Raw genomic sequence first — 17,865 nt, forward strand, 5'->3', positions numbered from 1 at the left:
CCAAATAATACCTGTGCATAAAGTTTAGATCTGTTTTATGCATCATATGCCTTAAGCATCCGAAATATGATTCAGAACGGTATTCTTTTTACGCATTCTCATCAAGAAAATTCCAATCTGACAATTTCAATCGAGCAAGTTGTTGTCATTCATTTATGAGAAAAGTGTTCAAACTTGACGTGAACCTTCGTTTGTGAGAACATTTGTGCGTTTTTATCCCCGATTTGATTTTTGACGTAGGACTGCGTCTAACAGGAATATATGGGGGGTAAAAAATTTGAACACTGATCATGTAGGAAATAATAAAAGATGTACCAGGTCAGCCCACATCATGGCTTCCAGCAGCATCGGCCTATTCAAACAAGTTTTTTTTTTACTTTTGATAATTTCGATATAGCTGTCCTAAAGAATTATTTAGATGATTTCTAAAACAATATCCGAAGTAAAAAGCAAACTGACTTTTATGATTTGTTTGTCGGTGGAGATCTTGTGTGAATTTATGGGTGTTTTGGGCTCATTTGTGACTTTTGCCAAACTTTCATTCAGTTTTCGCGAATTCTTTCATTCTTTCATTCATTCTTTCACTGGTTCCAGGTTGATCTATTGCTGCAAGCTCAGTGAATCGATTTTTGCAATGTGGGCGATGATTGTATATTCTCTGATGCAATTTGAATAGGCAGCATATGTGGGATACATAAAATAAGTGCTAAGTGATTTCTGTCAGGTGCATTTTGAGGAAATTTGGTTTGTGTCCGATGGAAATAATAATAGGTTGACTAAAAAGGATGCTATGTCTGCATTTTTAACAGGCAGTGATCACGATTCGGATGAAGATGAGAATTATCCTCTCATCTTCATCCATGACAGTCTCTCGTCATCTTTGCCATGATATTCCTGCCATTCATATGCAAATTATAAATTATAGTATCACTGAAGATCCAATTAGTCTTGTCCTCAAAACTAAAAGGGTCCAGATTCTTTCTCCCCTTTATGTGTGATATGATTTTATACCATTTCCCATAGACAACATATCTGTCGCTTCCAATTAGTCTACATAAATGTTGCGCTCACTCTGCCCTTCCTCACAACACCCACTTCACGTTTGTGACATTGGTGAGTAAACATTGCTTGTACGAGTGTCGAGTAGGAATGAATTGTCTTTCTCAAGATTCATTGTGCCCCTAATAAGTGCTCGAAAGATGTAATCTTACGTTGATCGCCATGTTCGGTCATGTAGTGTGGCACGTGGCGCCGTCCTGCTGAAACCACATGTCATCCGTATCCATATCTTCAATTTGTGGCAAAAAAAAATCGATTAACATGCGGCCATAGCGCTCACCATTCACAGTTACCGTCTCGCCGTCCTCATTTTCAAAGAAATACGGCCCGATGACTCCACCAGACCATAATGCGCACCAAAAAGTGACTTTTGGCGGATGTAATGGCCTCTCAACAATCACGTGTGAATTTTCTGAGCCCCATATACTGAAATTGTGGGTGTTCACATAGCCACCGAGCTCGAAATGTGCCTCATCGCTAAAGAAAATTTGATGCGAAAATTTAGCATTTTGCTGCTGTTGTTCGTTCACCCAATCGACGTATGCCCGACGCATTCCATGGTCACCACGCTCTAATTTTTGTACCAGTTGGACTTTATATGGATGTAGGTGCAAGTCCAAATGCAAAATTCGCCACAATGATGTGTTTGATAAGCCCAATTGCTGAGCACGTCGTGGAATCGAAACATTCGGGTCATCCTCCACACTGGCAGCAACAGCAGCAATATTTTCGGCCGAACGCACATTTCGATGATGCACAGGTTTCACAATATCCGCTACGGATCCAGTTTGTTCGAATTTACGCACTACATTAGCGGTTGTGTGCTCTGTAGGCCGTCCATGACGACCAAAATCCGTCCGTAATACTCGAAAAACATTTGCCGGTTTTTCATCATTTTTATAGTGTAATTTAACAAAACTAACACATTGTGCGATGCTAAAACGATCCATATTGTAAAATGGCATGAAAATGGCCATCTCGAATTTCGAAAAGTTACCTCAAAAAAAAAACAGTTCACCTCCTCGAAAAAACACCCTATGCCGAATTTCAGCTCAATCGGACTTAAGTGGAGAGTGGCGCAAAGCGGTCAAAGTTTGAATTTTTTGAAAACCGAAAAAATCACCCAAGGGGGGAGTAAAGGAAATCGGGGTTTTCGAAAAAAAATTGTTGATGCCAATTGCATGAAACGTCGAGATCTAGTGTCATATCGAAATTTTTTTTTGTCAAAAATCGGCATTCTGGTACTTAGTTTTTTTTTCGGAGTACGGAACGAAAAGTATGGTTTTGGGTGCCAATAGAAATAGTTATCTCGATTTTTCATTCGGAACTTGCTGCGAAATATTGATTTGCATGATAATATACCCTATGCAAAATATTAGCACATTCGGACCTCATTTACTGGTGTCACAAACGTTAAAATTTAAGTGTTTTTTTTTTTAAAACGAAAAACCACCGAAAATGGAGGTTTTTAAAAATTAAGTTTGATGCCAAATGTCTTAAAATTGCATTGATCATCGAAATTTTTAGTTATCTCGAAATTTTTTTTTGCCAAAAAAAATTTTTTTTTTGGCGCTTGATCGTTTTTCTGCCTGAAAAATCGATTTTTGACGAAATTTATTTTTAGTTAACTGTAAATCTTGTCGTGTCATGCAATTTTAAGACATTTGGTACCAAAACTTTTTGTTAAAAACCCCGATTTCCGTTGATTTTTTCGGTTTTCAAAAAACCCAAATTTAGACGTTTGTGACATCAGTAAACGAAGTCCGAATGAGCTAATATTTTGCATAGGGTATATTATCGTGCGAATCAACATTTCGCAGCAAGTTCTGAATGAAAAATCGAGATAACTATTTCTATTGGCACCCAAAACCATACTTTTCGTTTCGTACTCCGAAAAAAGACGGGTGGGTAATGTCGGGGACATAACCGGAGTGACGTAGGACTATACAAAGGGGACAGCTTTTGTTAAAGATATATTTTAAATATGTTGTTTTATTTTCTTCTCCTGCGTGAACCTGAAAATCTACCTGAAAAACGGATCAGTTTACTGTTTACTCTTTATGAATATGTTGATGGTTCTGAAAAGAACCTTTGGTGTTGTATTTTGTTATCACTCGATATTCCTATCTTGTTCGGTTAAACCTTCCTGTTTTGCTATTGCGTTTGCCACTCGCCACAGCTTTCACAGTTGGAAAATTTCTTTGCTTTGCTTTGCAGCTTTGTGACATGTTGTACAGTAAATTACATTCAATGCGACGTGCCGAAGCGCCACTCAGTGTCGCATTGGAGGCGATTTTAACCTGTAATTGAACATTTGCGATGACAGTTGAACAGTGTCGACTTTCAATGTGGGGTCATAATTTGGACCCCGAACTCTATGTTTACAAACATGTCCATCTAAATAAGTCGCATTACATGTCCGTCCAATTAGCTAAATGTCGAACTAATTGTAAATTACTGTACTTTCAATCTGGAAACAATTTAAGAATTGGTGAAAATTGAATAATCAGGAAAGTCCCCAACTATCAAAAGCTCAGAACAACTGCCGAATTCACATACTCATCATATCCTGGCAAATAAATTATGAAAAAATCAATTTGTGTTTTATTATTATTTTGGATAATGTTTTAGAAAGCATTGAAATGTATTTCCTAAACTCTTTTTTGGAAGGTTTAATAGCCCTGAAAAGCGCCTTGTTTTATGGAATGATTCCAATTTAGAAAACTTAGTTCTCGTGGTTTTGAAAAAAGCCATTTCGAACGCCCTCGATGCCGCCTTGTTCTGGATTTGCCACCAAAGCAGTTTGTATAAAGAATAAACTTTTTTCTTCTGCTATCTGATGCCGTTTTGCGATTGCGTTTGCCACTCGCCACTTGCTGCAACCGCCTGTTGTTGTCTTGATGTGTTCTGTTCTGAATGCGGTTTTTCTTATCGTCGCGAGCAGCTTTACCAGCCAACTCGATCACTTCGGCGGCCGAAACTATATAACGAAGGCTAGGTGGACTGGTGCACTGGTACTAACGCGCTCGGCCTAGCTACCCTTGCTGAGCAATTGGCGGATACACCTACGGGGAACTGCACACCTGCACGGTTCGAGTGGGACTTTTCCTTTCCCTCAACTTGTCCTCCTTTGTTACGTCCACGATGCCGATGCCGTACAACCACACAGGTTTACGGTTTGAAAGAAAATATGATATTTTTTTGGGGTCCGCGTGTTTTATACTCTAGCGGTACACACTCACAGGATAGAGATAAATCGGCAGACTCAGCCAGAGGGGCGAGTCCAACGAGACGAACGAATGAGCGTTAAAAGGGAGCGATGGCAAAAAAATACATTCATTACGATTTGTTCGCTCGTTGGATTCACATGCAGGCTAAAAAGGGTCCTTTTCAGGATCACAAAATTATATTCAATCTAAAGAGTTTATTGTTTTGTTATCGCTCGATATCCCCATCTTGTTCGGCTGAACCTGTTTAGCGATTTGTTGCCACTCGCCACAGCTTTCACAGTTGGAAAATTTCTTCCCATCCAGCTTTATGACAGTAAATTACATTCAATGCGACGTGCCGAAGCGCCGCTCAGTGTCGCATTGGAGCCGATTTTAACCTGTAATTGAACATTTGCGATGACAGTGGAACAGTGTCGACTTTCAATGTGAGGTCATAATTTGGACCCCGAACTCTATGTTTACAAAAATGTCCATCTAAATAAGTCGCATTACATGTCCGTCCAATTAGCTAAATGTCGAACTAATTGTAAATTACTGTACTTTCAATCTGGAAACAATTTAAGAATTGGTGAAAATTGAATAATCAGGAAAGTCCCCAACTATCAATAAGCTCAGAACAACTGCCAAATTCACATACTCAACAGATCCTGGCAAATAAATTATGAAAAAATCAATTTGTGTTTTATTATTATTTTGGATAATGTTTTAGAAAACATTGAACTGTATTTCCTAAACACTTTTTTGGAAGGTTTAATGGCCCTGAGAATCGCCTTGTTTTATGGAATGGTTCCAATTTAGAAAACTTATTACTCGTGGTTTTGAAAAAAACCATTTCGATAAGTTTGTATAAAGAACAAACTTTTTTCTTCTGCTACTTGATGCCGTTTTGCGATTGCGTTTGCCACTCGCCACTCGCTGCAACTGCCTGTTGTCTTGATGTCCACCGAACCGAATGTGTTCTGTTCCGAATGCGGGTTTTCTTATCGTCACGAGCAGCTTTGCTAACTCGATCACTTCGGCGGCCGAAACTATATAACGCCGGCTAGGTGGACTGGTGCACTGGTACTAACGCGCTCGGCCTAGCTACCCTTGCGGGGAACTCCAGATCAACACGGTTCGAGCGGGATTTTGCCATTCCCTTCACTTTTCCTCCTTTACCATGTCCAGACATGGCTGCTTGGGTTGGTTTGTTGATGTGTTGTGATGCGAACCGATGTGGTGTACGGTTTGAACGAGAATGATCGTTACGGCAGCGGAGCGGGGATTTTTAAGCTGACTGGCTGGCTCGAGAATTACGCATGTGTGAGACTGCGACCAATGTTTCGTTCATTTTTTTCTTTTTCCTTTCCAATCGTGCTTCATTCTATTTCGCTGCTGCCGCTGGTTGCCCGTTTTGGTCGGTACGATTTGAGGAGCACAAAATGGACCAATCAAAAATGGGCACATAGTGCATTTTGACAATGCTTGATATTTCACAATTATTCAATTATTTATCTCAAGAAAAATGAAATGTTATTCGTTATGATTGATGCGTAGATATATTTTCTATCAATTGATGCAAAAACCTTCGCGATCTATTGATAAATGCTCGAGTTATAAGCGTTCCAAATCTTGCATTTTTTCCTACTTGTTCAGTGCCTAGATTTCCATTTCACCCCCTATATCTTCCGGTTAGACGTAGTCCTACGTCAAAAAAACTATGTCCCAGAATGCCGATTTTTGACAAAAACAATTTTTCGAAATGATACTAGATCTCGACGTTTCATGCAGTTTTTCATATACCGAAGGGAAAAGTGCTCACGGAGAGAGAAGAAAGACAAATCGATGAATTTCATCAAGAAAATGTTGGTATCAGAGAAATTGCTCGTCGGATTGGACGATCCCATCAAGTAGTGCTCAATAATTTGAAGATAAAGTAATATTTCAATTAAAATGTTACTCGGGTGACACCATAACGAAACCATAACGAGAAGTTCTTCAGTGTATAGGTTATATTCACTGACAAAAAAGTTCAATTTCGATGGTCCAGATGGTTTCAACGGGTAATGACGTGATTTACGGACGGAGGAACAGTATTTTTCAACCAGGAATTTTGGTTAAGGTTCATGCATAGTTTGGGTGGAATTCTGTGTGCAACCGGAAAGTTCAAGATAGCTTTCACATCATTCAAGGATTACATACATGTTCTGGAATCTTCTCTCCTACCGTTTTTGCATGGATATTGTCACAAAAATTTCACATTCCAGCAAAACAATGCTACTATTCATAACAACAAGGAAACTAAGCAAAGGATTAAGGACCAAAAACTCAATTTTTTGGACTAGCCGGCTCGCTCTCCAGACTTGAATCCTGTTGAAAATCTACCACGTACACCACGATTGAAGAGCTCAAGGTCGCAATTTCGGAAACATGAAAAAATATCGAGAAATCCGTTCAGCAGAATTTGGTAAATAGTATTCCGACACGATTTTCCCAGGTTATTAGCCTAAATGGTAAAGTTGCCTATTATTAACATGTAAATTAGCCGATCGTTTTGAATTTTTCATTGATAATACTTATGAATTTCGAAATGGTCTTATAGAAACTGGACAGCTGAAATGATCATATTTAAGCACAGTATATAAACAAACAACTCTTTTGAACGAAATTGACGTTAAATATACTTTATTCTAAGCGTTCTACTATGTATGAATGTATCTTGTTGAAATCCTTTTCAAGCTTTCAGACAATAAAATTAAAAAGCTTTTGGCATATTTATTTCATTCAACTTCAATACTATAACCGTATGCTCGCACTTTACGGTTAACTCCACTCATAAGGTTTTGTATAACATCTGGCAAAAAGTTTCTTCTGTACGAAAACCCATTTTTGACGTAGAACTACGTCTTTCATTAAGGGTGCCAAATCAGAAAACAGGTCGCGTTTTTATGAAATAAAGTCAACGTTAATAACTATTTTTGCCGCGAACGGATTTTAGCGATTTACATACTAGAAGAATCGGAAATTCTCTAAGATTTGTTTAATATGCTATACATTGGAATCCCCTGGTTTGTAAATGGTAAAAATTCATGAAAACTTTAGGCGTTTTCATTTTTCCATACATTTGTTCTGTCCATTTGTGTGCTTTCCCGAACAGTGCTGTCAATAACGAGCAACTTATCGACGACCAATGAAGGGGAAATCGTAGGATTTGAAGTCGCCGTGAACAAAAGAAAAGTAGAAGAATGAAGGGGAATACTTGCCTAGAGTATAAACAGTGGATCTCGCTGAGGCAAACTTTCATTCGGCATCGGACTGTTGAGCAATCCAGTTCACTTTGCTTTCGCTGCGCTTCGATCTAAGATTGGACCCCACCAGTGGTAATCCAACTTGGATATCGTCGTTTGCTTTTTCTGTTCGTTATTCCTTATTCGTATCGTGTGTTTTTCTTCCCGCGTCGTACATTGAACGCTTCGCGTAGTGTGTGATGAGCAAGAAGAAGAGGAAGGTAGGCTCGAGCCCTGCAAAACACAAACGTCATCTAATGATGCACGCGATGTTGGTGCAGTGAAAAGCGTTCGCACTGAACCGAGCCTTCGCGAGTGTGACACCGCATCGAACAACAGCGAAGTAGGCGATTTCGGCGTCGGTCGAAAATGTAAACGGCTTCTTTGGTGCCTTTGAGAATGCATCAATGCATTAAACTGACGTTATGGTGAAGCAGGCGTTAAGGTTATGCTCCAAAAAAATATTTGGGGAATACCAAGCATCTTGAATGTCTTACTGGAATGTTATAAGTTATTTTGGTTCGCATGCCAGTCGCAAAACTGCCTTCAACTAGGATTGCATTTGCGCTAATATTGATCATAATGAAGCATTGCTACTGTTTTAGAGTTTGTTGATATTAACAAAAAGAGTTTATTTCGCTTCTTTAGTCACCAAGAAAGTAAATGTCGTTCTGGAGTTTTGTATGTGATTAGGTTTCGCTTATCAGTAGCAAAAATTCCTCCACTAAGGGTGACAGCTGCGCCTCTCTAGAGCATGAGAAAGTAATGCAACTTTTTTTGAGGCCAGTAATATTAACAGAAGCGTTTCTTTTGAGAATAGCGCAAAATGATGAGAAGTATTTGTATTCCTAGTAGCTTCATGCCACCAATGTATGGTTCTGTATGCATGCTATGGCGAACGCTTGTTTGGCGCTTGGTTTACGTTGTACGAACGATGCCTAGAGGTGCGATTGCTTTGAGGCAATACTAAATAACTTGTAGCATGATATTTGATACTTGCAAGTGTTGTCATTGTTGTTGTTTCCATTCGGTGCCAAAGCTATATTGATGTAGTTATGAGATGTGGAATAATTGTGCTGGTGTATATAATCGACTGTAGCCGAGTCTATGTCAATTGCGAAAAAGGCCACCGGAATAGCGTTCGAGGTAAATTTGCAATGCATTGACATGAAATGAATTGCGACATACGATCAGCTAGTTTATTGTTTTGCGAGGGCAAGAATGAATCTTCAATCAATTATCGTCAACTGATTCTACAATGGAAAACCATTTCAAAGATTATTCTACTAAGCAGTTGTTTCGAAAATTTCACAGCATTATAGAATAATATCCGAAGGTATAAACAAGCGACTTATATACAATAACAGCGTAGTTCTACGTCAACAATGCGGTCGTGTCTTGGACACAACCTTCTATAATTTTTTCTTCATTTCTTCCTCAGATTTGATCTTCTTGGGATGCTTCATAATAGCCTAGTATTTTTCGATGGGCCTTAGTTCCGGGGCGTTGGGGGGGTTCATGTCCTTGGGTACGAAAGTGATCCCGTTGGCTTGGTACCACTCCAGGACATCCTTTGAATAGTGACATGAACCTCGATCCGGCCAGAAGATTGAAAGGCCCTCGTGTTGCTACAACCGAGGAAGCAGACGCTTCTGTAGACACTCCCTGAGGTAGATCTGCCCGTTTACAGTCCCGGTAGTCACGAATGGCGCACTCCATTTGCCACATGAGCAGATCGCTTGCCAAATCGTGTATTTCTTGGCAAAGTTTGAAAGTTCCTGCTTCCTTACTTCCTCCGGAACATCAAACCTGTGCTGGACGGTGAAAAACAGTAGCCCCGGAAGCTGCCGGAAGTCCGCCTTGACGTATGTCTCATCATCCATGATAAGACAATGAGGCTTCGTCAGCATCTGGGTGTACAGTTTCAAGGCCCGTGACTTTTCCATCATATTTTGTCGTTCGTCACGATTTCGAGCCTTCTGCACATTTTACGTAACGTTTGCATTATAAAAATGACTTTTTTAAGAAGGTGATAAAAAAACTAAGATAGATAATTGAGTTTGATAAATTTCCCATGTAATGTAATTATATTAGCTTACTTGCAAAAAAAATTCTACGACCTTGCGGGTGGACTTCCGGCAGTTAACCAGGGAGAGATCTCGTCATCCATCACCACCACCATGTCGCGATTCACCGGGAATATCGACTTGACTATCTTATCAAGCCGCTGCCACTGCGTTATTGCCTGCAGCTCCGAATCCAGTGGACGGGACTTCCGCTTCCCGACACGTATGTCCATGTTCGACAGGTACTTTTTCACTGTTTGGCCGGTTGCACCGCCCTTCCGGTCAAGTGCACGCAGCGATGTAGCCCTTTTTCCCTCGATCTTCTTCTCCAGTATCCTTTGGAGCTTCTTATCGCTCAGGGTCGTCGGCCGTCCAGAACCGGGCTTTCTTTTGATGATCTGATTGTTGTCTAATAGTGCCAGGATGTTGTAGATGCCGGAACGGGCGTATCCGCTGTCCACAAAGTGCCGCACGATATCCGTTTTCGACTCAGCGGGTTACCGTTCTTTGAACGCACACACTTCTGAACGGAGTAGCTTCGCTGTTTTCGCCATCACGGTTGAGTTCGACTCATAGAGCTGTCAATTTTTTTCTGCTGACTCATGGGTTACTATGATTGATGCTGCATGGGTAATTTCGTCAGTGCGTGTGAAGGTAAACCCATGAAAAATCAGGAATTTTCGGTAAGCAATGATTGAATCTGAATAACCGACAGGAGTATCTGTTTTATTTTCACAACTAGTGAGTATTTTTTTTCGTTCTACTAGGTTCTGCCGTTGACGAGTTGAATGTAACAGCATGCAACTCGTTTGCCGGACATTTTCGGATGTCTATTTGTGCTCAGCAATCTTTTTTTCGGTAGTTCCAGGTGTAGATGGACGGCGCAAGATTTAGTGCAGATATCTTGTCTTCTCCCTCGATGTCAACGACGACCAGTTCAAATCCCTTACTTACGCATGAAAATCGCTTCGAATCGAGTCTTCTGTATATTCGACGACTTGCAAGTTGAATAGATACTGTGTTTCAGCCTTTTCTGTGGGCTCTAAGGAAGTTCGGATATTCATCAAAAGCTTCACGGCTTCAAATCACCACAGTTTTGTTTATTCACCTCCACATTATCGACACTTACGCAAATAGGTGTGTTTCACTCTCCGCCTGATTCTATGTTTACTCATACATACAACATTTTTACGTTACGGTTTTCTGTTTTAACCACACAAAAAATGAGTTTCCGATAGAAGTTTTCTTCACTCTCCTCTCTTCTCCTCCTTATTTTTTTCAGTTATTTGTAGTTTTTACGGAAACCATATAGGCACATTTGCTCTCTTTCTCTGTCTTAAATAATCGTCATTAATCGCTAACTTGATCTTACTCTGGCTGCTTGCAAACTGTCTTTCTCGGATAAATTTCCTACGAATAAATATTTGTTCGGGTTATCATGCTTTGCTTGTGTTTGTTGTCCCTTCCTTCCATGTTTCTATCGAATAACTGTGAATAATTGTTCGCTAGTTGTAATAATAGTGATTGCACATATTTCTATTTGAATAATTTACAAACGCAAACAGGAGCTCTGATTGATTTGATACAGTGAGATGAAGAATCTTACGGCTTTCCTTTTTGTTCGTTTTTGTTGTTCCCTAAAACTATTTACTCTTTACTTACGTAAAAAAATAAGAATACCATTTAATTTCTGATTTTTCTGTCTTTAAGGTTTGTCTTTTATTGAACAACAGTTATTGATTTACGCGCGAGCGTTGTACACCGAAAGTGAAGTGAACTTGGCAATTCCATAGAATAATTTACAACTTACGGACTAACCCCGCCCTCGGGAAAGAATTGAAATTTCAATGATCGATCGATTTCGATTACTACTGCCCTGGAATGCATGATTGAGTGTGTCGGTTTATGTACAATTTTGATTATTTTTTGTCCCGTCGGTCAGTTTGGTTCCACACGCATAAGAATTACAGGAATGTGTACAAGAAAAAATCTTGTCCTCTAGATCACCCTTCTCACAGATCGATCAGTCGCTTGTCCTACCTCCAACTAAAAAAACCATTGTTTTCCTAATAAAATTAAAAACGATATCAACGAAAAATAAAACTCTCTGACATATCTAATTTGGCTACTCAAAAAAGCTTCTACTAGTTTAGTTTTTTGTGTGTGTATGTGTGTGTGTGTGTGTGTGTGTGGGAAGTAACCCCAGGAATGGCACACACTTTTTTTGTTCTAGGCCTTAACCCTAACGAGATGGCATCGTCGCCATCCATTCTTCCACACGGATGGCAGCTTAGCAATGAAAGAAAATAAAACCGTATGAAGAAAGCACCTTTTCCCTAAACTAACCTATTCATAAGTTAAGCGGAGTAAGAGTACGAGAACCAAAAAATAAAATATAGAGTAGTGCGGGGCAAAGATGCGCACCTAGCTGTTGTCACCCAATAATTTTTGAAATAAAATCAAATAGGGTTAAGTTTGCTTACCAAATAGTAAATATATACATACACTGTTGGTCAATAAAGTAGGTGTGTGACGACACACCGTTCAATGTGTGCAACACTCAAGCTTTCACTACCACAGCGGTCATCACGTTTGCGCCGTACCTTCAAACATTCATCCGCTTGATTTTGTCGCTGTGCGTGTGGCATTTCATTTGATGGTGCCAAGTGAATTGATGCCATTTTAATCACCGTAAGGTGTGTGTTTGATTCTAGTTGGGTTTCAATTGATCTTGTGTAACCAGTAGGATTGAATAATCTTGCAGCTATAGGTTTTTCATTTTCAACGTAAATAATTTCTAATTTCACCGTCAGAACAACTAGAATGGGCAGAAATCGCCACAGTACTTCTGAAGAAAAAGACGTGGTGAGAAAACTTCGTGATGAGAGTGAAACATATAAAACCATCGTTGAAATGCTAGGACGATCTGAAATTTTCAAGCCCCGGGCAAGGGGATATGATCCGCGAGTCAAGATGTGCTACAAATTTAGCTGTCATTGCCAAACCTATCAAATTACTCGGCGAACTCAAGGCAAATCTATGGAACAAGGTGCGCCCATTCGCTAACTAAAAAAAGAATTGTTTTTTGAAAAAAAAATTTATGTGAAATGTAATGATCATGATGATCACAAGGGTCTGAATGATAATATAAAACGTAGAACCCTAGGTTGATCACTTGAAATGTAGTATTATATTATAATGTAAACCAACTTAAGAAATTGAAAGAATTTAAGTGAAATAAAAGGGTTTGAATGAATTCTGCATTATTTCAATAATTTCAGTTGTATTTAGCTGCTGCTCATGCTTTATTCGAAAATTTGCGTTTTGCGTGCGGAAAAAATGAAGCGTTTGCCGAATAAAACGTTCTATTGAATAGAGTTGTTTTTCATTCATTAGTTCATTATTTTTTGTTCTAGAAGTGTGTTAATTTCGTCCTTAATTTCGTTTTCCAAATGGCGCAAATCATTATGGTGCCTTCAACGCAAAGACAATAAATGAAACGCTTGCAGCGTAAAACGTAATGAATATAATGAATATAGCAATGAGTATTTCATAAAGTATCAGTATATTCCACAAATTGTGCTCAATCGTCTTAATTTACTTTTGTGTATTTTTTAAATGGCTGCAGAAAACCACTTCACGTTTTGACCCACCTGGTAGTATGTTAAGTGCCTTGTTTTACACCAGCTTGAGAGTTTGGCAGTTCTCGCGAGTGACAGTGGTCGCAAATTGCATTTTCGACCCGGACATGTTTGACGCTGTCAAATCCTATGTGCTAGTATACGGATGCCCTCAGGCTGGAAATTTTCGTCACCAATGCCTTGAGCCAGCAAAAAATTACGGACCATCGTATAGTACTTCCGGCGAAAGCTGATCCATTTGTGTCGTCTAGAACAATTTGCTTCCAAACTGACAACATCGTAAGTGCTAGAACACTTCGTCAACGATTGGAAGAAACGAGTCTACCCGGGCGAATTACTAGGAAAATGCCACTATTGAGAATGAAGAATTTGCAGATTAGGAAACAGTTTGCTTCAATACAACGTACCTGACAAGGAGCAGAAGGCACGAAAAGTGACGGAACATTTTGTGGAGTGACGAAACTGAGTCAAATTTGTTTGGTTCGGATTCCCAACGAAATGTTCGGCGACCTGCTGGAAAAGAATTTCACCCTCGCTCCACGAAGGAAACTGTGAAACATGATGGTGGTAATATCATGGTTTGGGGTTGTTTTTCCTGGTATGGTGTGGGTGCCATATTCCAAATTAGGAACACAATGAATGCTGTCGATTACAATGCAACTATGGAGGAGGTAGTGCTCTCTTACGCAGAGGAAAATATGTCTCTCAAATGGCTTTTCCAGTAAGATAACGACTCCAAACATACCTTGAAGCTGCTAAAATGCTGCTAAATGAATCTGGAGAAGAGGTACAACCGAAACTGGATTCAACTAGTTCTGAAGGCATTGGCAGATTGGGGGGTAGATTGGTGAAATACCTCGCGATGAACCGGTCCATCGAGGTAAAAGCTGAGTACACCAGTTCCAGGCGCATCCACGTAGAAACTGCGGACATCCTTCTGGTAGTAATGAGAAAAACGCATGTGGCATCACGCATCAAGATCCATACAGTCATCAATGCTATCTGTAAATGGGTTGTCGAATAAGGTTTCCGTCTAGTGGCCATGTCCATGGTGATCTGCAGTCATAAACACTAAGGGTGCAATTCGGGAGTCAAAACTTACAACGACCGCATCTTCCAGCATAGAACGTTGAAAATCCTGGAAGAGGAGGTCGACTGGCCACTCGGTTTAACCTTTTTGAAAACCCTCTTCAAATTTCAACGGAGTAGAAATCGAAAGATTAACAGCCACCTCACCTACGATCTCGAATTCCCGTACCTGGCTCCTAAAAGCTCTATCTTCGATTTACAGCAATGTACTGCGGATTATTTCAGGCCTCAGGATTATCTCGCAGAGGGAGTAGCGAATCCTGTCCAGGCTAGGGACCGGCCACTGCAACATATCACATAACTTCAACAGGATCCCCTGTCATCCTATTTGCGATCTGTGCGAGATCCGCAATTCGGTCGAACATATCGTTTGTGTTTCCGAAATATGATTCAGAACGGTAGATACTTTTAACGGCAAAACAGTGCAAGCTTTTGCCCCACAAGCAATTTTTCAAGTAATCATATTTCTAAAAAAAACTTGAAGTTTTTCACAAAAACGAATACACATTATGAACTACTATAGAATGAAGGAAACCATTCGGTTAGTTATTTTAAATTTTTTTTTTCAGATATTCCGAAAATTGAATAAATTAGATCAAAATAACGCAAAACACTTCGCACCTTAAAACATTCCGTCGCTGTTATGAAATCTCGCGTAACTTTTGAAAAGGTCCAATGTAACATTTTCATCAACTCGAGAAAAACGAAGTTGAAGACCCGAACATTAATCCGCGAATTGTCTTGAAAGGTATCGATCTCTATCACTACTTTCTCCACTAGCAGTCAAGAATAACTCTGAAAAACGAAACGTAACTGTTGTTCCGTGATTTGAGCTTAAATTTGAAGCCTAGGAATGAAAAATGTTACATTGGACGTTTTGACTGCCGCGTTTGCACATTGGACATACTACGTTGCACGATGAGAATCTGAAACTAACTACTAAACAGCAATCCAAATATCAGCATTTCGTTCTAAAGACAGATTATTGTTATTATCACTCGTTGAATTACACTGAAATCGCTAACAACGCCCGTAAGAAACAAAAACTCAAAACGACCGAAGTACGACATCGTGTTGTTTTGACTGCTTTGCTACTTCAGACGTTCCGAGCGTCGGAGGAAAGTGGCGTCCGAAGTAACAGCCGAGTGCTTAAAATACGAATCTGCACATTGGATATTTTTTGTATCGGCGATAAAAAGATGAAGAAGGTAGATACATGAACGATTGTTTTTGTAATGCATTCAATGATTGAAAACTAATAGCGTGCATTCATTAACTCGATTTGTTTACTTTTGTTACATAGGACCTGTTCAAAAGTTAAGCGAGAAATGTATCTTGAATACAGTGTTGCAAGATTTTTAGTCCAATGCGAACTTTCCCCCCTCCGCATTTTTGCCCAGCACTTCTCTATTCCTAATGCTAGTATGGATCTGTGTCAACAAGATTGACAAGGTGTGTGCGGCGCTATACGCGAAAGTACGGATTTACTCCGGTTTAATTCCATTTAGAATGAAATTATCTTGTTTTTTGCTAAGTGGGACTTACTAACTAATGGGAAAATAAAAACAAAATCACATTTAACGTTCCCCCTTATCTCGCTCCCTCTCTCTCTCTCTCTCACTGTTTTGAACCATCGCACGCATTTGAACTATCAATTTGCTACGAAAAATATACTTTTATGGCATGCGTCGCGGGTGCGGTGTCTCGGATATACTTTCCTTTATAGCAAACTGTGTATTGACGCGGCGTAACTGCGGCGCGTTTAGGTGTTGGCCGCAGCGGAGGTGGACGGGAGAGCACTGAGCGCACTGGCTAGGCTGTTGCTGTTACTGCTGCTGCTGGCCGGGGCGGAGGAACTTTGTGAGCTCTTCTTCAGCGTCGATATGCTGATCTCTGGTTTGATCCGCAACTGCTGTTGCTGCTGCTCCATCTGGGCGGAGGACATTAGCGAAAGCGATTGCTGGTGGGATCGGTCGTCATCGGAGTTGGTGGCAACATTGCTGCTGCTCGTTGCCAGCGCTGCTGCCAGGTGTTCAGGGTCGGGTTGGGACGCTGCCGCTTCCTGGAGCTGTGCAAGAATGGGAATGGTTGGATTTTTAACGGCTCTTCTCCACGGAGACCAGGAAAACTCAGTCGGTGGTGCTCTGGTGGGAAGCTGGATCTAAGCTACTGTAGACTACCCAAAATTTAGACTACCCAAGCAATGCTACCTCTAATGGTTTTTTTTTTTTACAAAAACAGCGCTGTACAGTCAAACGTGTCAAACTAGCCCCCCGTGTCTAGTGAGCGAAGTGTTCTACACGGTTACGAGCAGGACGTTGCGTTGTACGGTGAAAAGTTCATTGGGTACTGTTGGGGATGCCCCCTGTGAACTACTACCGGTGGGGGAGAAGTTGGGATCGTACAGACGGCCGAGATTGAGACGGCCTGGTCGGGTGAGGATCGACAACTCATATCCAGCGCGGTGTTCTGTTCCTGGGGTCGAGCAGCCACCGGCGTTACCGTAACCGGTGCCTGCGGGTTAGCGGCTGCCGCCGCCAGCAACTTACCGGCAACGTCCTGCTGTAACCGGATCATACTTACTTGCTCCAGGTAGCTGCTGATGGTCGATGGGGTCGTGTGCATCAGTTCGGCGGCCCGCGGCAAACTGATAATGCCCCGCTGCAGCATACCGATGATGTCGGTGGTTGACGTCACGCTGGTATCGTTCACCGCAGGCCACATGTTGTTGATCCGGGATGCGGCCATAAAAGGTCCCCTGTAAACATTGAAACATTTCATTACACAAATTCCTAGACATAAAAACTTTGACAAACTCACCGATACGGATGCTTCAGACATCCGTACGTCTCCCGATAGCGCCCGTAGAGGGTACCATAGGAAACTCCGAGCAGCTTGGCTGCCTTCTTCATCTCCAGTGTCTTGTTCTTGATGCCATCCATGACCCGCTTGGTGAACGGTTCCTCCCAGAACTGCGGCCGCCTTCCCTTGGTCAGATAGTCGTTCATTTTGATCACATCCTTCCACTCTTCCTGCTCGGCGGGGGTAAGAAAGACCGAATTGGTGTGATCGTTCGGGCTGGGCGGCGATTGCTCATCGTATTCGAACTTCGCCCCCATGGTGACCATGTACTCCTGCGGAGTGTCCGGTCGTTCAAGTTTCGGCATAAGTCGGCGGGGAAGGTGGCTGTCCTCGTCGAACTCCATCTCGTGGAGGGCCTCCGGGGGAACCGTACGACTCTGTTGCTCGAGATAGGACGCGGCGGCGGCGGACATCGATGGCTGCTGATGCCGCTGGTCCTCTCGCTGATCGTTCGAGCTGTCGTCCATCATGACGGCCACCAGCTGGGAGCTGGAGGTGAATGGGGTGGAGCTACCGGCGCCTCCCTCAACGTGCGAGATTTTAGGACTGCGAAAAAATAAAGAAACATTATTGAGCCATCCGTCGTCATACGCTGAAAGATTGTAGGCGAAAAAAAATGCAACACTTTCTTTTGTATGTAACGTTTTATTGT

General features: G+C 41.2%; 1 protein-coding gene across 1 annotated transcript in view; it reads right to left on the reverse strand.

The window, feature by feature from the left end:
• Window positions 1-10,688: 10,688 nt before the first annotated feature.
• LOC129777295 (uncharacterized) overlaps window positions 10,689-17,865 on the reverse strand; it is a 58,784-nt gene continuing 51,607 nt past the window's right edge. The window contains exons 4-6 of the mRNA XM_055783510.1: window positions 17,172-17,759; window positions 16,935-17,109; window positions 10,689-16,419 (exon numbers count right to left, since the gene is read on the reverse strand). Coding sequence (XP_055639485.1) covers window positions 16,114-16,419; window positions 16,935-17,109; window positions 17,172-17,759 — 1,069 coding nt within the window. The 3' untranslated portion in view covers window positions 10,689-16,113. The remainder of the gene's footprint in view (window positions 16,420-16,934; window positions 17,110-17,171; window positions 17,760-17,865) is intronic.

The sequence above is a fragment of the Toxorhynchites rutilus genome, chromosome 1, assembly GCF_029784135.1.
Source record: "Toxorhynchites rutilus septentrionalis strain SRP chromosome 1, ASM2978413v1, whole genome shotgun sequence".
Classification (NCBI taxonomy): Eukaryota; Metazoa; Arthropoda; class Insecta; order Diptera; family Culicidae; genus Toxorhynchites; species Toxorhynchites rutilus.